Here is a 22,915-nt window from a genome sequence, read left to right as displayed (position 1 = left end):
TATTTACCATATTTTAAACTCATAAAACTTAGCTAATCTCGTTTTAACAAGTCTTTGTAAAATCATTTCATAAATCTGATCAGAATATATATAAGATAACATCATGATCAAACTCTTTCAAAGTAGAACCATTTATCAGAATTAATCAAGCTGTTGGGGTTTGCATATATAGATTAGGTTTTGTGCTCGTGGACCTGGTTCTTTAATTTGTAATACAAATTCTAATGTTTGAGTTTCTGCTGTTTCATCAGTTCCCTAATTTTTTTTTTCTTGGATTATACTAACTAAATGAATTAAACCACAATCTATCTGTTACAATTATGTATATTATCTACCGTGTGAAAACAAATTGACAAGGCAGATAAATATCAGACAGAGGACATGGCATTAGCATCAGATATTAACATTGACGTTCTTTCCTGTGAAAGTAGGGGATTAGGGGTTCCTCGGTCTTTGTTGAGTTATATTTGTTTTGTAGATGGTTCTTGGAAAGCAACGGATTGCTATGCGGGTAGAGGGTGGTTTTGCACGTCGCCCTGGGGTGACGCCCCTACTATGGGAGCTGCCAATCTTCGCTGTAGTCTCTCCCCTCTTCATGCCGAGATTGAAGCCCTTGTATGGGTCATGCGTTGTATGATTGGGGCGGATAACCAATATGTCGTTTTCTTCACTGACTGCTCCGACTTAGTGAAGATGGTGTTTTCGCCTTCTGAGTGACCAATTTTTACACCTTATTTGGAGGACATTCAGGCGGACCAAGAGGAGTTTGTTTTTTTTCCTTAGCCTATGTCCCGCTCTTTGAGAATGGTAAAGCAGATAATTTAGCGCGATGTATTCGCACAGTTCCGCATTTAGTTACCTATTTAAACAATATTTCTTCGTATTGGCTTATTTGAGCCAATCAGGTTTCTCTGTTGTCAAAAAAAAAAAAGGCTGATAAATCTCATTGTGTTGCAGAGACATTTTTCTTTTCTTTTTAACATCAAAAGACATTTTTTTACTAACTAGAATTGGTGTAACAAAACCACACGTACTTACTTTATAGAAATACAAATAGAACAAAAACATCTAATAAAAGGAGAAAACTTTAATACAAGACCAACAACAACTTGACACACATCCAAAGAATAAAACTAAAAACCGAAACAGTCCTAACGGTTTCTGTGTTTATTCAGACAAATTATCTTGGCGAGCCACTTCGGCTTGTATGAAGCAATGACTTGTCCTACTGCCAATCCAATCAACACCCCAGATCCATACCCTATTGCCACTGATTTCCAACTTAACACTTCTTCTTCTTCTTCTTTTTCGTCTTCTTGCTTATGGTGTTGCATCGGAGGTGCACTATTGCTGAAGCAAGTTTCATCCAGAGGGAGACCACAAAGCCCTGCATTCCCTTCAAAGGAGGATTTAGATTGCCCAGTGATTTGTGTTCCTTGTGGTACTTGACCCTTGAGTTGGTTATGAGACACATTTATGTACTCTAAAAACGAGAGGCTCCTGATTCCATTAGGAATAATCCCTGACAGTTTGTTTCTTGACATGTCTAGTGACTCGAGCTCCTTAAGATTGGCCAAAGACAGAGGAATATGGCCTGTGAAGTCGTTGTTTGATAAGTTGAGTGCAATCAGTGCCTTCAAGAGACCAATGGATTCAGGAATCTGTCCTTCAAATTTGTTCCCAGAAAAATCAATGGTGGCGTAGGAAGTGAGTATCCTTTGTTGCTCCATTTGTAGACCTTTTGTATTTCAAATCTATAGTATCTATATAATCATAGCTGACTTCACCATATAGTTTCTCCTCGTATCCCATATATAAACCCCCATCTTGATTCATGGTGAGTGATGATGCTTTCCAATTGACAAAGTAAGTTGGTGGCAAGCTTCCAGTAAACTTATTGTCAGCAATCTCAAATATCCGCAGCTCTGGAAAGCCAAGAGGACCTTGATGAGGAGGAGATATTGGACCATAAAATTTGTTTGAACGAAGGGTAAGGACTTGCAAATCCTGTGAAGCCTTGAGCCAGAAAGGAAACGTGTCTTCAATGTTGTTGTTATCAAGGCTTAGAAACCTTAGAGATGTACAATTTAAAAGAGACCTTGGAAGCTTCCCAGCTAATCGATTGAAGCCAATGTCGAGTGTCCGTAGAGAGGCACCAGCATTGAACAGGTCAGGAAAACTTCCTTCCAAGTTGTTCTTCCGCAATTTCACAACTACCAAATTACTCAGACATTGAGGAATTTTACCGGTGAAGTTGTTGTAGGATAGATCAAGAGAAGCGAGAGACCTAATGTTGCAGATTGAAAGAGGTATCTCGCCTATGAAACTATTATAACTCGCAGAGAAGAGTTCCATAGAGAGTGGTAAATTAGGAAGTGATCCTTCAAAATAGTTGAAATCTTGAAATAAAACATGCAATGATGAATTTTTTAAGACTTCGGTTGAACCTTGGAAACCATTGAAATAATTATTTGTGATACTCAATGCTTCCAGACGAGGAAGGCTCCATAACCACTTAGGAATTTTTTCCTTGGATTCTATTGTTGGATATATCTATATGCTTCAACCTCCCAAGGGTTTTCAATATGTTTGGGAACTTGCTGATGTCACAGTATGACAAGGACAAGTATTCCAAGGTCAATGGGATATATGATTCTAAACTTAAGCTGGCCTGAGATATACTGCTACCGGAAAAATCGAGTTTAACCAATGATTTGAGAGAAGATAAGAGGTTTAAGTCAATCTGGTACCGGTATCTTGCGTTTTGGAAAGAAAGGTCGAGAAGTTTGAGGTTGGTGAGCTTTGAGATAGGCTCTAGGAATTTTCCTTCAAATTGGTTGTTCCCAAGGTGCAGATTCTCGAGCCTAGAGGATGAGATAGAGGAGTTAGAAACTTCAATTGAATGGGAGAGATGATTTTCACGAAGATCAAGAGTTGATAAGATTGGCAAAGTGAAGAGGTAAGAAGGAATGCTTCCAGTAAATTGATTATAGGAAAGTCCTATATAGAAGAGTTTAGTTAGATTTTGTACATATGGGAAAGTACCAGTGAGCTTGTTTTGGTCAAGGTACAAATCAGTTAACCTGGTTAGGTTACTAATTGTGGGAGGAACTTTGCCGAGGAAGCTATTAGTGGAAAGATCCAAAAACGCTAATTTGTTGAGCTTGCCAAATTCGGAAGGGACTGAGGAACTGAAGTTGTTGTAACTGAGATCAAGGTAACTTAGGTGGTGCAACTCAAAGAGGCTACTGTTGGGACTCAATTTTTCAGACAAGTAATTATAGGAAAGGTCTAAAGAGGAGAGCTTGCTTAGATTTCGTAAAGGTGGAAAACTACCAGTGAGCTCGTTATCGTTAAGGTCTAAAACGGAAAGCATGCTTAGGTTACTAAATGAGGACGAAACTTGACCAAGGAAGCCATTAGAGTAAAGAAAAAGACCTCTAATTTGTTGAGATTGCCAAACTCGGAAGGGAGTGAAGTGGAAATGGAGTTGTTGTTAGAGAGATCAAGAAAACGAAGCTGATGATTCCGGAAGAGGCTACTGTTGGGCTTCAGAGTTCCACTGAGACAGGCTCTGAGTCGTAGCTTTGTGACCGCACTCGTCGACCTATCGCACCAGACGTTATTAGAGGGGTCACTATGGTTGTGTTGGGCTTTCCAAGCCCAAGCCAACTCCTCTATTAGTATGATATTCTCCGCTTTGGGCCCATGTGGCAAAGCCCGCACGGATTTCTTATTGGGCTCTTTCCCAAAAGGCCTCATACTAATTGGAGTTGGTCTTGGCTTATATATATTAGAAACTTATTTTATAATCTTCAGATGTGGGACATTGTTTATATCCCAACAAACTTCCCCTCAAACTATGTGCCATGATACTTTGGCCTCCCCTTCAGCGAAACTCATGTACCTAGGCTCCGGTACCCCCTTATTCCTGAAGTATTCAGGAGGCACCCTTAATCATGTCATCTTTTTGAGAGATCCTCCCACATAGAGCCCACACCCACTCCCTTAGGTCCACTTTTTCGACCTAGGCTCTGATACCAATTGTTGGGCTTTCCAAGCCTAAGCCAACTCCTCTATTAGTATGATATTGTCCGCTTTTGGCCCATGTAGCAAAACCCGCACGGATTTCTTATTGGGCTCTTTCCCAAAAGGCCTCATACTAATTGGAGTTGGTCTTGGCTTATATATTAGAAACTCATTTTATAATCTTCAGATGTGGGACATTGTTTGTATCTCAACAGGTTGCAACCACGGGTGTCAAACTCGTTCTTGAATTGCGTAAAGGCTTCAATTTGGTGGGGATGACAAGAAACAAAACCAACAAGATTATTTAAAGTGAATAAGCTTGAAGGGGAGAGACAACAGAGAAAGATTAGCGAGAGAAAAAACAAACGCAGATGCAATTCTGACATGGTCGTCATGAAATCTTTATAAGAAAAAAGATTTTGGTTTAAAAAAGTGAGAGAGAAGTGATTGGTATAAATAAAGATATTTAGTATTGCATTTTAGTAGAACTTGACTTAGAAGAACTTAGAGAGCTATGACAGTGAAGTCTTTGTATTGGATCGGACTTGAAGAAAATGCTAAACAGCTAACTGCGAGTCAAGTCATGAAGTGTAATCCACGTTAGTTCAAAATTTCTAACGTATAGCTTGTAATTGGAATTAATCAGGTCAAAGCTCCTCACATGTGTTCAAATTAAAGAAATAAAACTAACATAACGAAAAACACATTGGATACGTAACATACATTTGTCAGGTTGTGGATCGAGACGTATATGTGTATACGTAGCTCTTATAGTGATTGATTTACGAAGAAGAACTGTCATTATTTTGTTTTGTTTGTCCATGTATTGGTAAAGTAGTGATCACGTTGTGGTTTAGGTAACAAAAGATCGTTATAAACGACACACTTACCGTGTGAGTAAGGTAAGGAAAGGGAGTTTCGAGGATTTTTTGTTTAGTATTGTCTTCTGTGGGCTGACTAGTGACTATTATGGCATAGTCGTCTACGGGCCTCTTTAAGCTATTCAAGAAAATATTAAAAGCATAATAGACGACAAAAGTTCTAATTAAGAGGGAAGATTTAAATTGTGATCAAACTCTTTCAAATAGAACCATTAATTTCCCAGAATTAATCAAGCTGTTGGGGATTGCATATGTACATTATAGGTCTTTGTGCTCGTGGTGATGACTCCTAACGGTTTTTGCGTTTATTCAGACAAAACATCTTGGCGAACCACTCCGGCTTGTATGAAGCAATGACTTGTGCTATTACCAATCCAAGCAACACTCCAGACCCGTACCCTATTGCCACTGCTTTCCAGTTCAACACTCCTTCTTCTTGTTCTTTATTGTCTTCTTGCTTATGGTGTTGCATCGGAGGTGCACTAGTGCTGAAGCAAGATTCATCCAGAGGGAGACCACAAAGCCCTGCATTCCCTTCAAAGGAGGATTTAGCTTGCCCAGTAATCTGTGTACCTTGTGGTATTTCACCCTTGAGTTGGTTATGAGACACATTTATGAACTCCAAAAACGAGAGGCTCCCGAGTCCATTAGGAATAGTCCCCGAGAGTTGGTTTCTTGACAAGTCTAGTGACTCGAGCTCCTTAAGGTTGGCCAAAGACAGAGGAATATGGCTTGTGAAGGCGTTGTTTGATAAGTTGAGCGCAATCAACGCCTTCAAGAGACCAATAGATTCAGGAATCTGTCCTTCAAGTCTGTTCCCAGAGAAATCAATGGTGGCAAAGGATGTGAGAACCTTCGCTTGCTCCATGTGTAAACCTTTGTATTGTAAATCCATATAATCCATATACATATACCCGTAGACGCCTTGATCGTAGAAAAACGTCACGTATGCCATATATAAACCCCCATACTCATTCATTGGGCTTGATGATGCTTTCCAATTCACAAAGTAATCAGGCGGCAAGCTTCCAGTAAAATTATTGTCAGATATCTCAAATATCCGCAGCTCAGGAAACCCGAGAGGGCCTTGACGAGGAGGAGATATAGCACCACAAAATCTGTTTGATCGAAGGGTAAGGACTTGCAAATTCGGTAAAGCTTTGAGCCAGAACGGAAACGTGTCTTCAATTTTGTTGTTTCTAACGCTGAGAAACATAAGAGATGAGCAATTCAAAAGAGACCTTGGAAGCTTCCCCGTTAATCCACTATAGCTAACATCGAGTGTCCGTAGAGAGGCACCGACACGGAACACGTCGGGGATACTTCCTTCGAGGTTGTTGTTCCGGAGATACACAAGTTCCAAATTACTCAAACATTGAGGAATGGGACCAGTGAAGTTGTTATAAGATAGATTAATAGCAGTGAGAGAGCTTCTGTCGCATATTGAATGAGGTATCTCACCAGTAAAATTATTTCTGCCCGCATTGATGACTTTGATAAAGAGTGGTAGATTAGGAAAGGCTCCTTCAAACTTGTTTGAATCCAGAAATAAAGACCTCACTGATGAATTTACTAAACCTTTTGCCAAACCTTGGAAACCTGTAAAAGAATTATTTCGAAGGGACACTGACCTTAGACGAGGAAGGCTCCATAACCACTCAGGGATTTTCCCTTCCATTCCATTGCTGGATATGTCTATATAATCCAACTTCTTAAGGGTCCTTAAGATGCTCGGGAACTCCTTGATATCGCAGTACGCCAAGGCCAACATTTCCAGGGTCAACGGGATGTAAGAATCTGAACTTAAACTGTCCGCATGTATAAGGTTGCCAGAAAAATCAAGATACCTCAAAGCTTTGAGGGAGGAGACGAGGTTTAAGTCTATTGGGTAGCTTGTGTTTAGGAAAGAAAGTTCAAGATACTTAAGATTGGTGAGCTTTGAGATAGGCTCTATGATTTTTCCTTCAAAATGGTTAACCCCAAGGTACATGAACTCAAGCCTAGATGAGGTAGGGGAGCTAGAAACTTCGACTGAACCAGCAAGATTGTTTCCACGCAAAATAAGACATGATAAGAAAGGGAGAGTGAGGAGAGAAGAAGGGATGACTCCAAAAAAATTATTGTTTGAAAGGTTTATTACGGAGAGGTTGGTTAGATTCTGTACAAGCGGAAAACTACTATTGAGCTTGTTTTGGTCAAGCCGCAAGTTAGTTAACCGGGTCAGGTTACTAATTGTGGAAGGAACTTGACCAGAAAACCCATTAGAGGAAAGAAACAAGTACTCTAATCTGTGGAGGTTGCCAAATTTGGAAGGGAGTGAGGAACTAAAGTTGTTGAAAGAGAGGTCAAGGTAACGTAGGTGGTAGAAGTCAAAGAGACTACTGTTGGGATTGAGAGTTCCGGAGAAGTGGTTATATGAAAGGTCTAAACCAGCGAGCTTGCTTAGACTCCGCCCAAGTGGGAAACTACCAGTAAGCTTGTTATAGGAAATGTCTAATTGAGAAAGCAGGCTTAGGTTACTGAATGAGGAAGGAACTTGGCCGAGGAAGCCATTAGATGAAAGAAACAAACCCTCTAATCTTTTGAGATTTCCAAACTCGGAAGGGAGTGAAGAGGAGGTAAAGTTATTTTCGTAAAGATCAACGTAACGAAGCTGATGAAACCCGAAGAGGCTGCTGCTGGGCTTCAGAGTTCCACGGAGACAGTCCCTTAGCTGTAGCACTGTGACGGCACCCGTCGAGTTATCGCACCAGACTCCATTAAAGTGATCACTGTGGTTGCAACCACGGGTGTCAAACTCGTTCATGAACTGTGTAAAAGCTTGAATCTGGTGGGGCCGACAGGGCACAATACCAGTGAAATAAAATTTTGCATGGGAGACGCAACAGAGTAAAAGTAGCGAAAGAAAATGAAAATGCAAAAGCAACTTCGACATCGTTGTAATGAAAGATTTTTTAGAAGAATGATTTTGGATTAAGAAATGTGAGAGAGAAGATGGGTATAAATACAGATATGTGGTTTGGTTTTTGCACTGGAGCACAACAATTTGACTAAGAAAAAGTTAAAGCTATGTGAAGTCTATGACTCTATGTATTCCGGATAGTATTACAAAAGAATGGTTAAACCACTTAAATCGTGAAGTGATTTCTATGTTACTTAAAAATCTCTTAACGTATAACTTGGGATTGGAATCATTCCGTTGACATATATAGCTACGTGAAGATTCCAATCTCAAGATTACAAAAATAAATGTAGCATTTATAACGACAAAAACACATTGGAAACGTTTGTCGAAGAATTAGAATTAGAGCTATGTGAAGTCTTTGTATTCGGGCTTGAAGAAAAGTATTGTTAAACAGCTACGTGCCACTCAAATCATGAAGAGTATTCCACGCTGATTGAAATTTCTACGTATATATAGCTTGGAACTGGAATTGTATGAGTATGAAACTTTTCACATATATTCAAAATTACAGAAGTAAACGTAGCATAGCGACAAACACATTGGATACGTTTGCAGCTTGTGGATCGAAGACTTTTGTAGCTCTTTAAAACCATAAAATCTTAATAAACCCCTAGAATATTCTAAAAATTTGAAAAAATAAATATTAAAATAAATGTAATTTTTTCATATTTCTTTATCAAAAATTCTCCATAAGAGGATGAACACATTTAAAGATACAGCGTTACATCTGTAAAGACCCTGCCACTTTCCACAAATTGTGGAGCATATATTACCAATTGATATTGACCCTAGACTCTATATATCTCGATCTTTAACTAATAAAAAATAATTAAAATTACTATATTATATAGAGGGATTTTCAAAAATATCTTTTTTTATGTCACTTTCAAAAATACTTTTTTATTTTGTCAATTTTTAAAAATACTATTTTTCTATATATAAAATAACTAAATTTTATACTTTTACTCACTAAAAACTAGGGCAATTGTCATAGATACCATCATTTTTAGTTTTTGGGTCAAAAATATCATAAGGCCCAATAATTTTTATTTCTAACATTTCTAATTAAAACATCTGACAAAAATACCCTCACATTTCTCAAACCCTCGTTTGTGTCTCCTCTCTCTTGAGACGAAAAAACTGATCATCGGACTCTCGTCGCCTCGCCGATCTAGATCGCCGGCATATCTCACCGTTTCGGTAATACCTTCCCTCGACTCGCCATTTCGAGAATACCTTGATCGAGATCACCTTAGTCACCAAAAAATCCTCTATATACAGATCAAGATCTTGCCTTGTTTTCCTTGCAATCAGTGTTTTTGTTGAATCTTGTCTCCGCGGATCTTCTTATTTTATCAATCTTCACCACGCGACACTTTATCATCGGTTTATTGCCATTTATAAGTAAGCTTCAGATCCTTTTTAAAGCATTATTCTCGATTGTGTGATTTACGGTTTGATTTTGTGAAATTTGAAACAATTATGTGTGTGAGTGTGTGATATTTTAGTAGATTCTTATGATTTTGGTGTAATTTGAAATGATTGTGAGTGATATTTGAAACGATTGTGTGTGAAACAAAAACCTAAACAATTTTGGGTGAAAATTTTAGTAAATTCTTATGATTTGGGTGTAATTTGAAATGATTGTTTGTGATATTTGAAAAAATTGTCTGTGAAACAAAAACCTAAACAATTTGGGTGAAAAATTTAGTAGATTCTTATGATTTTCTAGTAAAAAAATATTCTAAATTGTGGGTTACAATGTGGATGATAGTTTTGTTGAGTGGATGATAGTTTTGTTGAGTACAATGGGGATGATAATTTTGGGGATGATAGTCATGGCTAAGAGCGAGTTCAAAGGGGATGATATTTCTCACGTTTTGTTGAGTACAATGGCGATGCTAGGTTTTTAAAATTTATGAAAGAATCTATATAATTTAGGATCAATTTCCTGACACTATATGTTTCTCTTTCTTTTATATGTTGTAGGATATGGGTGATTCTTTCCCTATAGAAATCAAACTTCCTGAACTTTGTTTCAACATTGGAGAGGAACCGAGATCAGAGGTGACGATAAACCAGTTTCCAAACAACGATGACATCACAAAAGTGAAAAGCATCCTCTCGTTGCAGAGTATGAGAGGATCAAGAATTTCTTCCTAGGACCAATTTTGAAGGTTATCGATGATGTCAGGGAAGATGGTGCACTGTTTTTTGAGCAGAAGTTTAAAGGTATCAAAGAAAAATGAACTATGGATGCATTTTGGAGGACAACCTATGAAATTATCAATAAGAGAATTTCATATGGTCAGTGGATTGAAATGCACTGAATGGGGGAGGTGATGAAGATCAACGGCAGAGTCGTTATAACTGGGCTAACACTGAAGATGCTCACACATATGAAGATCTTTTGGATATTCTACAAGAAACTAATCCAGAGGAAGCTGATGAAAGGTTTTCTCTTGCGATGTTGATCCTTATAAAATGCATCTTCCTTCAGAGGTACAAAGGTAACAGGCTTCCCGCAAAAAACCTTAAGAGGGCTCAGCATCTGGATGTCTTGGCTAATTATCCGTGGGGAAAAGATGCATATAATCTTCTGATTAAATCAGTAAAGAAGAATGTCGAATTAAATATGAGGAAGAATAAATATTACTTACATGGATATCCGTTGGCATTGCACTTTTGGATCCTTCAGTCTGTACCTATGTTAAAGTCTTCTTTCAGCACATTGAGTGTAATTGAGCGACCAACAGCATACTTGTGTGAAAAATACACACATACAATTAATCCATCGATTGCTCAAGTGGAGAATATTGAAGCATCAAACCATGTAAGTTATATTCTCTTTAATTTTAAGAAGGACTAATAGTAATTTAGGACTGTCTAACTAAACAGAAATTTTTTGTGTGCAGCTCAATGTTATTCCCATATTACCATCGATACCTGATGATGCAGAAGATACAGTCTTCTTGGAAGACACTCCTGATCAAGATTTGAGTATGTTAACAGAAGTAGTGAACAAGGCATACAAATTGACAATTGAAGACTGGGAAAAAAAAAGCATTGCATGTTGGTGCAGTGATGGAAGATATTGCTATCAAATCTTACCAGTTCCGTAACAAGGAGACACTAAAACCATCCTCTTCTGGAGAGTCACTAATGGAGAAATTAGACAAACTGTACAACATTGTTACAGATGGATTCAAAGATATCAATTGCCGGTTATCAAAAATAGAGGAGAGTCTGGGAAGATATAAACCTACAAATATAGACGATCAGGTAAAACAAATTTTCTCTTTAAGAAAATTTTTTCATGCATGTAACTTCTAATCGTTTTCATTTTGTGTTGTAGGATCTACACCAAGATAGTGGAATGCCTCCATTTCCCAGTTCTCCAATTTCAAACCCTCCATCCCCCAGTTCTCCAATTTAAAACCCTCCATCCCCCAATTCTCCATGCACTGAACAAAATACAGAGCATGTGACTCAGGTTTCTGACTCTCAGGTTTCTGACTCTCAGATTCCTATAGAGGTAAAGAATTGGTTTCTTACTTGTAAATTAAATTTTAGGGAAAGTAGTCTTAATTGTGTACTAATGCTTCCTAAAAACCATTTGTATTTGCAGAGTGGCGATGGGATCCGTCCGACTAACAAATCTCCCACTGAACAATATACAACTGAGACTCAGATTCCTAAGGAGGTAAAATTTGTTTCTTATTTGTATTTTTAATGTTAGGGAAAGTATTCTTAATTATGCACTAAAGCTTCCTAAAAACGATTTATATTTGCAAGACGAGTCTCATGCAAGACGATTTGTATTTGCAGTCATGATGGGATCCGACCATCTAACAGGTCTACCACTGAACAAAAGACAGTGCATGTGGCTCTGACTTCTGAGACTCAGATTCCTAAGGAGGTAAGAATTGGTTTGGTACTTGTATTTTGAATGATAGGGAAAGTATTCTTAATCAATGTATTAAAATCTTATAATGTTTTTTTCAGATACAATTGCTGCAAGAAGTTGAAATTAGGTATGAGAACAAATGGAGCAAAGAAAGAGTGAAGGCAATTCTTGAAAACGGAATCAGTGTTTTGATGGACAAATCAAAGAACGAAGAATTTTTTGGAAAAGAACAAATTCGGTTCTTCGATAGAGAGAATGAAAGTGAACCAAATCCAGAAGTTTTAACTACTGAGGTAAATGAAATGATTTTTAAAAAATTTTAAAAATATTTTAACACATTATATTGACAAGTGAAATAATTCATATCCAGTTCTTTACTCCAAGGGAAAACCAAAAGGAGGAGTTAACCCAAACGGAGGAGTTAACCGAAAAGCTCAATACCGTCACTGAGGAGATGACCCAAACTGAGGAGATGACCCAGAAGCTCGATTCAGCTATTGATGTAAGATTTATTATACAACTTTTTCCTGTGATTTAATTTTGTAGGAAAGTCTTCTTAAGCTAAAAAAGGTTCTAAAACGTGTTTTGCTTGTAGGGTGATGAGGAGAACCTTCCTCGGGAAGGTGATGATGAAGAGAACCTTCCTCAGGAAGGTGATGACAAAGAAGATGACAATCAAAGTCATCATGCGGATGAAGCTGAGAATCTAAATGATGGTCTTGATAAAGAAGAAGATCATGTACCAGATGGAGTGAGCCCAAATGATGGTGATGATGAAAAAGAATACAAACAGAATCCACAAGACGAGGGACCATCATTCGATCTAAATGTTTTAGTTCACCTGAGGTATGTCAATTTAATTCAGTTCTTGTTTGTTTTGTATATATCATTGCTGATGTTTGTAAAAAGTACAAAGAAGACATTCATAAACACGTTTCTTTGTTACATCTTTATTTCAGAAGAAAAAAAAGAGAAAGCTGGATAAGAAAGATAAAATTGTTATTCCAAGAAAGAAGCAAAGAGTTGTTGGTGATGGTAAGAAGCAAAAAGATGATGGTGATGGTGAGAAGCATGTTCCAAGGCGAAGCAATCGGCTCACAACTCCATCATTTTCAACCATTACTCCATATAAAGCACCAAGAAACCCTGCCACATCTACTATTCATCCAATATTCAACCCTTTCCTGTCTCAATCTTTCAATGACATTGAAGAAATGAATTCTTGGAAGAGCTCAAATATCAGAACAGGGTTAGTGTGATGTTTTAACAATTCTCGTCAACTTTAAAAAGTAAGTTTTTATCCAAGTATAAGAGAATGTTTTTTGATAATTTCATGGTAATAACGGATACAGAACCATTAACCTCACATTGGATACATTTGTTGGAAAGACCAGAGAAGAAATTGCAAGAAACGGTACTGCTCACAAATTTTGTTTTGGTTTCTTTTGTGTTGGCTAGACTCATGAATCCTATCCTGAATGTCAGATTATCATATATTATCGTGTCTATTTCTCCTAATACACTAAAAGTCTTTTTCTTCTTTTAAATGTAGCATATTGATGCAGCTTTGGGATTACTTTGGTTGAGAAGAAACAAGGATCCCATTTATTTTCACAACAAGAGACTTCTGAAATCAACCTTTGTGAGGCCAGACTTCTTTTCAAAATTGAAAGCTGGATACTTCAGTTTCAAGGAGGATAACTTTAAATCACAACATGTGTTTCCAAAAGAAGTCACTGATATTGTGAGTGGGAAGTTGCCTTCGGTTTGTCTTCCTACTGAGAAGTGGCAGGATCTCGAGGGAGTTTATGGTATTGCCTATAACTCTACATACAAACAGTTCATTGGTATGGAAATAAGCTTCAAGTCCAGGAAGATTATTGTTTTTTATTATCGAACTCATGAGAGTAAAGGTGACTTGGTGAAAATTCATGTTATGCCAATTGCAGGTAAGAACTTATTTCATTATGATATGTATCTTATGCTTATGATATATTTCTGATAACTATTTGTGTGTATTGCAGAGATGATACCTTATCTCTTAGGCACTGAAAGAAACAGAGGAACAGTTTATCTATCTCCATTTAAAGTCTTGTGCCCTAAAAAGTTCTTTCGTCGCATTAAGAGTAATGCAAACTGTGGATTGTTCATTCTTAAAATGGTGGATGTCACTCAATGGGCGTAGAAGAGATGATGAGTAAGCTTCAAGAAGAGGTTTCAGAAGATATAAGAGCCAATTTATGCTTTGATATCTATCATGATATCATACTTAAGAAGATTGAGATGTTTAGAGGTTGATTTTTGTTTTCAGATGGTAGACTTTTCTTTGGATTTATAAATTTACAATGGATTTATTGGAATCATATGTTGTGTGTTTTGGGATTATGATTTAAATGTTCAAGATACTTAGTAAATGGTGTGTTTTGTGAAACTTGTCTTATTTTGGATGGTATTTGTACAGATTAGGGAAAGAATGAAAGTTATTTAGGAAGGGTTTAGAGAAAATCAGGATGGCTTTCCTCAAAAAAAAAAATAAGGATGGCATTCCTCAAATACGCATCCAGAGGGTTCGAACATTCAAAGTCGAGGATTTACAAGTGGGAGGGTAACCAGTAGGCCAAAGCCTGTTATTCAGGAATAAATAATAACCTTTAATATATATGGTTAAACATTTAGGATGACATTTAGAAAGGAATCTGAAAAAAAAACAGGATTACATTCCTCAAATGCGCATCCAGGTGGTTCGAACCCTCGACATCGTGAATTTACAAGTGGGAGAGTAACCAGTAGGCCAAAGCTTGTTATTCGGGAATACGTTATAAATTTTAATATATATAGTGAAATATTTAGGAAAGGATTAGAAAAAAAAAGGATGGCATTCCTCAAATGCGCATCCCGGGGGTTCAAACCTTCGAAGTCGAGGATTTACAAGTGGGAGGGTAACCAATAGGCCAAAGCCTGTTATTCGAGAATTATGTATACACTTTAATATATATCGTGAAATATTTAGGGAGGGATTTTAAAAAATAAGGATTTCATTTCTCAAATGAGCATCAAGGGGGTTCGAACCCTCAACATCTTGAATTTACAAGTGTAAGAGTAACCAGTAGGCCTATGCCTGTTATTCGGAAATTAATAATAATGTTTAATATATATGGCCAAACATTTAAGATGTCATTTAGGAAGGGGTTACAAAAAATAAGGATGGCATTCCTCAAATGCGCATCCAGGTGGTTCGAACATGCGACATCGTGAATTTATAAGTGGGAGAGTAACCAGTAGGCCAAAGCCTGTTATTCGAAAATTGGTTATAAACTTTAATATATATGGTGACATATCAGTTATGGGATTTAGGAAGGGGTTACAAAAAATAAGGATGGCATTCCTCAAATGCGCATCCAGGTGGTTCAAACATGCGACATAGTGAATTTACAAGTGGGAGAGTAACCAGTAGGCCAAAGCCTGTTATTCGGGAATAGGTTATAAACTTTAAAATATATCATGAAATATATAGGCTATTTATTTTAGGAAGGCTATTTTGTTATTTAGGATAGCATTCCCTAATAGTATAAAGGTATGTAATTTAAGAAATAATGATGCAGAAATGCATTCCCAACCTATAAAAACACACAAAAACAACAATGTGTGTTTAAGAAACTGAAAGCTTTCATAAATAACAACATAAAGGTAACACAAATTGTATCTGCTAAAAAACTTAATTATATTTAGGAAGGATTTTTTTAAAATTCAGGATGACATTCCTTTACAGTATAAAAATATGTGGTCTTAATGTTTCACATAACAGAATGGCTACTGTATCAAATGAAAACTATAAATTCAAATTAAAGAATAGATTATCGTAAAGTATGAAACACATCATCTTTGTTGTGTCATCCTCTACAACACCTACCAAAAATGTCACAGATTCAACATATAGCTTTGTTGTATGAAAGGTATCACTAACCGATAATCATATGGGAAGTCGGCATGTACTCTTATTGTGTCCTGCTGTGCCACATCTACTGCACTTGTGACTCTGAGACTTTGAACCTGGCACCCCAAATTCTCCAACAGATCGCTTTTTTTTTTTTGGTGGTCTCCCACTGTTTGGCTTACTAAATGGAGGTGCACAAAAGAGTTCTTCTATAGAATCAAGGAAAATCCAATCTTTTATATCTCCATTCGGGTGTATGCTTTCAGCATATACATTAGCCCATGTCTCAGTCAAGTAGCAAACATGAACAAACTTATTTTCATCCCTATTTGAACGCTTCGCAGCAGCAATGGCGTGAATGCACGGAATTTTGTCGATGTCAAAAACACAGCAACTGCAATGCATGTTCTTCAAGTGAACAATAAACTTGTTAATGTTGTCCTTCACCTCAAACTCGTCTTCATCAACTTGGAAAACGTCAAATTTCATTGCATCTGAGAACCTTGATACCAACTTCTTCACTACTTGCGGTGTGACAAGCTTGTCATGTTTAGCAGCCTTTTCACGTCTCTCATGAAACCACGAAGTCAAAGTTAACTTGATTGTCTCAAGAAGAGAAAGAACTGGCAACTCTCGTGGTTCTTTCAACATCGAATTAAATGACTCAGCAATGTTTGTTGTCATAATATTGTAACGATTTGAAGGAGCATAGGAACGAGCCCACTTTCTGAAATCAGTCTTTTGTAAATACTCAGCCAACTTAGGATTTGCATCTTGAATCTGGATGAATATTTTAGCAAACTCTTCACGATTATAAGCAATGGCTGCAGATTCAACAAGTGACAAATATGATTGACCTTTGAAACTTACTTTGATGTTGTTTCCAAGGTGGTATTTGCAGATTCCATGATGTGATGTTGGATACAACTCTGTAAGTGCTTTTGCAATGGACGATGCACGATCAGAGACAAACACCTAATCTGGGGCATTAGGTATGATAGTACGAAGACACCTAAAAAACCAATTCCAAGATTTATCATTTTCTGAATCAACAATAGCAAAGCCTATCGGGTATAGGTGATGATCTCCATCTTGTGTTGTAGCTACTAATAAAGTTCCTCTAAATTTCTCCTTCAAGAAGGTACCATCTACTGCAATCACTCTTCTCAGCAAATCAAAACCTCTTATCGATGCACCAAATGCAATGAACACATATTTGAATTTAGTACCATAATCCATCTCAAGATAAACAAATGATCCTGGATTTCTTTCCTTAACCATGAACAACCATTTTGCTATGTTGTGGTAACTGTCCTCAGGAGTTCCTCTAACCAAAATCTGAGCTGCCTCTTTTGCTCTCCAAGCTTTTTTGTATTTTATATGAACACCATGATCTAATCTAACTCTCTCAATTATCTGTTTTGGCTTGAGTCCAGCCTTCTTTTCTGCAAAATGACTGCAAATAAAAGAACCAAGCAGTTTTGCAGTGGCTTGCCTATGGTTCGCATTCCTGTACGTTGTATCACAATTTTGTTCTCCCATATAATTAATCACTAGAAAGAAATCAGATGACTTGAGCTTCGTTGCACGCATCTTCCAGTTGCAACTAGGATCGACACAACCCAATATCAATCTCGTTATGTATGACCACAAAGATCTGAACTCAAACTTGAACTCAACTGCAAACAGCCGCATCTTCATCATCAACTCTGCTTTGTTTTTGAAATATTTTCCCTCATGTATATAATCAGTCGCTTGAGTGTGATGTGAAAAACCTCTAGGAATACCATCATAAATCACTTTTTCAGCAGTTGAACATGTATCAGTATGTGATTCAGAAACTGTGGCGCCACTTCCACTTGGTTCATGAAACTCCTACATATAAAATGTAACAATTATGGAATATCTGATAAAGACTTTAGGATGACTTTCCTAACATATAGATATCAGACTTCATTTCACCATATCCTTCTTAATGCACAAAGAAAGATTCTAATATATATGACTCTATTCTTCACAGCAAGCACCTATTACAAAAAGCACATATGTATTCTATGATTTGTAAGATATTGTTTTTTGAGTGAAAAAGTAGAGCCAAGTTTACCTTGGTTAGATAACGAACTGATGCAACAGATATATCACTATTTGAAAACTGAAAACCTTGAATGTATCGGTTGTTCTCTAAAGTAGCTGACAGAGTATTACTTTCAACATTCCCAGAATCAATAGGCAGCTTACATAAAAAAACAAAAAAAAAACATCAAACATAAGAAAGACATACTAATGCAGTAAGAAAACTACAGTGTATTCACTCACAGTTACACATAAACGATTCAACTCAGGGTCATCTTGAAACTTCCTGAAATACGTCTGTACTTGACAATCATTTCGCAAATACATTGGTGGAGAATCTTCTACCATCAAATTCATCCTTGAAGAAAGCCTACAGCTAAGTTTGATATTATTCACTAAACAATCAAGTCCAAAATCTTCAATTACCATCTCAGCTAAAATCTTATATGTGATATTCTCATCTACTTCACTAAGAGATCCTCCTTTTTTAGAATCAATTGTAAAATCTCATACTCCTCTATCGTTTTGTTTCCACTCCCCACAAACAGAGTATAACTCAATCATAGTCACTAATCAGGTTAGAGATCACCTTGCGATTGAGGCTAGATCTCAATATGAATCGAGAGGAACCACTACCAAATTGAACTTGCGAATCGAGAGGAACCAATACCAAATTAAGCAAGATCGATCTCTAAACTAACATCAGAGCTAGACAAAGTTGACAGATATCGCCGGAAATGATGGAACACAACGACAGAGCTAATCGTTATCGGAAGATCTCGTCGGAAAAGTTGGTGCCATCGTATCTCGTCGAAGAAAATAATTGGAGTTTATAAAATCTTAACACAATTTGGGTTTATAAAATGCAAGGGTAAAAGAGTCATTGTGTTTATTAATGAATGGTATTGATGGAAAAATAAGGAATGTGGTATTTCAGGAAAAAAAAAACTATTTGAGTGGCATTTTAGGGCATTTCTCTCAAAACTATATCCTAAATGTCAAATAGAGAATCCTAACCTAAAAAGGAAAATTCTAAAAATTAATTTTGTAATTGTGTAAAAGATGGTAAAAATGAAAATATTCAAAAAATGTGTTTCTGAAAAATGGTATCCCAAAAGGGATATTTCTAACAAATTCTCTATAATAAATTATTTATATAATAATATCATAATAAAAATATTGTTTTATAGTGTGATATTTGGTGTTGTGGTTGAGAAAAAAAAAGAGAATATTTGATGCTAAAGTTACCCTAAGTATGGTATAAATTTTAGTGCAATGGTTGGAGACAGCCTTATTTCGATCGAGAGCAACGAATGAGCCCAGAAGATTCCCTATATAATATTACAGAAATACACAACTTTTTTTGTAGACTATAATATTTATAGGTTGGTTACAAAATATGTTATAGATTAAATATAAGTTGGTTACAAAAAATGATTATATATTAATTGGTCAATATATGAGTACCTTAAGTATATCCCAAAGAATCATTTGAAATCATCAAACTTACCATATTAATTTCCTTTACTAATTATTCATCAAATAAAATCCTTTGATATCTAACTTACCATATTAATTTGTTAATTATCATTATACTTCACCTCTCATCTTTATAAATAAGTCTATTTTGTGAAATAAATAAATGATCATATTATTTATTATAATTAAAAATAGTTTTATTTCGGGATATATCATAAGTTAAATTTTTAAAAACAAATATAAATTGTTCAATCTATAAAATATTTAAGGTTTAGTAATATAATTCTTTAAAAACAATATCTATTGAATTAAAAAATTTGCTAAGTAACGGACCAAAATTTGAATATTTAAATTCAATTTCATATTTTTTGTTGAATTTTATAATTTTAAATAAAATATTAAACTCTAAATAATTTATGTTAAAATATTTTTAAAATATTGAAACTTGATATTTTGAAGAATATTATAAACATTTAATATATCAAAAAGATATAAACTATAAACGCTCTAATTTGATTTGTTATAGCAATGGTCAATAATATGTCACTATAATATGAAAAGATTTCAAGAAACCAAGTATATTAAAACAAAAAGTATAACATATATTAAATTACTCATAATATAATAACTTGCTTTTAAAAAACTAAATTTACAAAAATTATGTCTTATAATGACATTCAAGTCATGATGTAGAATATACATTATTGAACTAACTTTACATACATATGTAATGCGTTTTAAACTTTGGATTGGATCAAATAAAATTAAAAACACCAAATTTATATATATATATATATATATATATATATATATATATGATTGATAGTCGTAAGTAAGTATATATAAAAAAAATTTCAAAAGAAAAAAAAAGTAAGTATATATAAAATTTAACAAGTCTTGTAAGATCCTTTTATGAAAGAATTACTCAAATGTTATCCAAATGTTAGTTTATTCCTCATATCTAACAATCTTCTAAAAATTGCTCAAATGTTTAGTGATCTGGGTGTAATTACAATTTACTCCTTGGGTTTAGTTTTTCGATTTTGATTAAAAAATATATATATACACTTTAGCAAATTAAAATACACATCATTTTCAATTTTCCACGTCACAACCCGAAAAAAAACTTAACGGCTGAGTTATACTTTTTACGGAAGACGAAAGGTCTCGTCGATTCATATGACATAGTATTTTACGGAAAAACTCAATTTTTTTTTCTTCATTCAGCCGCAACATACATATAACTCAGCCGTCATTACCTCTGTAACGCGTTACGGCTGAGTTATTTAATACACGTCAGCGATTTCTGATGTGGCGTCTGACATGGCAATAGCATTTTTGTAATTATGTTTTTCCGGTAACATAAAACAAGGGTAAGCTGGGTATTTTGAAAATACCCGAAATATTCAATAAAATCTTTTTTTATACATTCTAGTAATATTACCTAAAATATATAACAACCTCCCTCATTTTATTGACAAGTCTCTTCAAAGTCAAGTGCATTAGCGTATCTTCGTGCCGTCCCACATAATAAAAATGCAAAATTTAAATCGAAATCATATTAATTACAAAGAAATGTATCTACATATGGGACGTAAATTCGTCCGTCCTCTATAACACGTGGCGTTGTCTTATTTGCTATTTTTTTTTGTGGGGTAAACCAAAAAATCGAGGGTTCGACTCATTTTGTTTATCTCCGTCTCTCTTTCTTTATCCTCTCTCTCTCTCGACGGCGATTTGATTCTGAAGGATGTTTTCCTTGAAACTTGCCTGAAGCATAGGGAAATTTGCCGTTAATTTGCTCTCCCCGGTTGCAATAGAAAGAGGTCTTGTTCGTGCTTCATTTCCGATGGTAGATTTTATAGTTTTTTTGATGTATTATCTTTTTTGGGTTTTAAGGGATTTGTTTATGTGATTCGATCGATTTGTCTCTGAGTTATGATTCGATTGTTGAGTATCTGTGTTTATGTACCACTTTCCCTCTGATTTTAATTTCGATTTAGGGTTTCATATTATGTTTTGGATTTCGATTTAGGGATTCGATTTAGTTTTTAGGGTTTCGATTTAGTTTATTGGGGTTCGATTCAGGGTTTCGATTTATTATCTCTCTCCTTTTAGTTTCTGATTTATTGACTTTCATAAACTTGGTTCCAATTGTAAGAATTTTTTTTGGGGATGCAACCGTTAGTCAATCTCAATCCCTACATGGTAAGGCAACCAAATTGAACTTATTACTATAGGTTTATCTGCTATCCGTATGCTTGTATGTTAAAGCGAGTTTAACATTGTAGTTGTTTGTTGTTTATGAGTTTTTCAGCGTCACCTCATGAAAGCCTCACATAAGGAGAAATCACAGAACAAGTAGCAACAATCAGCCAGTGAAAGGTAAGTAATCGATTCCATTAGCATCAAAAATGTCAATTTCTTGTTGTTTGTTGTATACTTGTGGTTTGTAGTGGTCTCCTTTATTGATTTGGTAGACTAGTGTTGTTGTCTAGGTCGTAAATACTAGTTCATAGTATTTGATTGAAGTCAGTTTATAAGTATACGAAAGTTATTGGATGATGATCTCTGTTTAAACTAAAGTATTAATGCAAATGCGATGTAGCTAAAGCTACCTAGACATCAATATTTATGTAACTAAAGATAATGGAAGATACATGGACAATGTATCTTCCATTTGCATTAATTTATGTAACTAAAGCTATCTATATAAAGCTAACTAAAACTAAAGCTACTCTCAACGTTCATATATAACTAAACTCGATTCTTAAAACTCTTGTTGAAGTCTAGGACTGTTGTCTAAAAACATCTTTTCTATTTATTGTAGTTGATATTTGTTGTCATAAATTGTGATTAAATATTGTTTCTGAATTTCAGCACGGAGAAGATGTGGATCAAACATATACCGTCGGTGCCGCCAGTTTGGGTTCAAATATGAGCAGTACGATTACTCGTCGAACACATATGCGGGATAAACAAGTTCATGACCAGTTAAAAAAAGATTTGATTGAGCATATTTGGACAAACTTTGGACATCTTCCACATAATGAAGATTAATCAAAAAAATTCTATGCAGAGAATAAAATGTTTGTTTTAACTTATGATGTTTGTATGGTTTATGTTTTTATTTTCAATGTTTTAATTATATGTTCTGTTTTTTTCCAAGTTTTTGTAACTTTGTAATTTTCTTATATTTTTAATGTTAATGTTATATGTTTTATTTGAATTAAAACTTTAATATTATTTTACTTCTTAATTTACATAATTAATTTTTAAAATAAAAAATAATATTTTTTTTTTAGGGGACCAATTGTGAGGGACACAAATGCTCATACCAAAATTAAGAAACTCTGAAAATTAGATTAAAATATTTGAAGGACCAAATTTTTGTCCCAACCAATGCCCATGCTCTAAGATTTGTATTGGAAAGATGAGAGTAAACATAAAACAATCACTTAATAACTGAGCGGTTGATACAATTGCAAAACTTTGAGACAGACAGCAAACTTTTGTATCACATAAAAATTGAAGAAGTTAGAATGAGTCTAAGTTATAGTTAATCTAGCTAGAGTAATAAATCGTTTACCCTTTCTTTCTACTACTTGAATATCCTTTTTTTTTGTTTTTGAAAAAGACTACTTGAG

At 35.3% G+C, this 22,915-nt stretch overlaps 2 protein-coding genes and 3 pseudogenes across 3 annotated transcripts; 1 reads left to right on the top strand and 4 right to left on the bottom strand.

Annotated features, from left to right (window-relative positions):
* Nucleotides 1-1,151: 1,151 nt before the first annotated feature.
* Nucleotides 1,152-2,365, bottom strand: LOC104789055 (receptor-like protein 20). The gene has a single exon (XM_087452093.1). It carries the CDS (start codon nt 1,728-1,730, stop codon nt 1,152-1,154), a length of 579 nt encoding a protein of 192 aa, XP_087308219.1. The 5' UTR covers nt 1,731-2,365.
* LOC147943434 (receptor like protein 24 pseudogene) lies at nt 1,910-3,376 on the bottom strand (annotated as a pseudogene).
* A 1,698-nt stretch (nt 3,377-5,074) lies between these two features.
* LOC104786313 (receptor like protein 23 pseudogene) lies at nt 5,075-7,973 on the bottom strand (annotated as a pseudogene). The gene has a single exon (XR_015556525.1). The product of XR_015556525.1 is annotated as a receptor like protein 23 pseudogene (transcript).
* Nucleotides 7,974-8,960: 987 nt separating this feature from the next.
* LOC147943433 (uncharacterized) lies at nt 8,961-14,213 on the top strand. The gene is made up of 13 exons (XM_087452793.1): nt 8,961-9,279; nt 9,865-10,708; nt 10,791-11,157; nt 11,231-11,410; nt 11,504-11,578; nt 11,704-11,794; nt 11,881-12,075; nt 12,153-12,284; nt 12,378-12,628; nt 12,742-13,031; nt 13,135-13,196; nt 13,335-13,731; nt 13,807-14,213. Exons 5-10 carry the CDS (start codon nt 11,511-11,513, stop codon nt 12,998-13,000), a joined length of 996 nt encoding a protein of 331 aa, XP_087308919.1. The 5' UTR covers nt 8,961-9,279; nt 9,865-10,708; nt 10,791-11,157; nt 11,231-11,410; nt 11,504-11,510; the 3' UTR covers nt 13,001-13,031; nt 13,135-13,196; nt 13,335-13,731; nt 13,807-14,213.
* A 1,539-nt stretch (nt 14,214-15,752) lies between these two features.
* LOC147943432 (uncharacterized) lies at nt 15,753-17,420 on the bottom strand (annotated as a pseudogene).
* Between the last annotated feature and the right edge of the window lie 5,495 nt (nt 17,421-22,915).

Source organism: Camelina sativa, chromosome 5, assembly GCF_030686135.1.
Source record: "Camelina sativa cultivar CO46 ecotype springtype chromosome 5, ASM3068613v1".
In the NCBI taxonomy this organism is placed as follows: Eukaryota; Viridiplantae; Streptophyta; class Magnoliopsida; order Brassicales; family Brassicaceae; genus Camelina; species Camelina sativa.
This window is presented reverse-complemented; position numbering and strand designations above follow the sequence as displayed.

Coding starts and splice junctions, on each gene's coding strand:
- LOC104789055 (XM_087452093.1), bottom strand. CDS start 1,730: ATGGAGCAACAAAGGATACTCACTTCCTACGCCACCATTGATTTTTCT.
- LOC147943433 (XM_087452793.1), top strand. CDS start 11,511: ATGGGATCCGTCCGACTAACAAATCTCCCACTGAACAATATACAACTG. Junction 11,579..11,703: donor AGACTCAGATTCCTAAGGAG/GTAAAATTTGTT, acceptor TTGTATTTGCAG/TCATGATGGGATCCGACCAT. Junction 12,629..12,741: donor AATGTTTTAGTTCACCTGAG/GTATGTCAATTT, acceptor TCTTTATTTCAG/AAGAAAAAAAAGAGAAAGCT.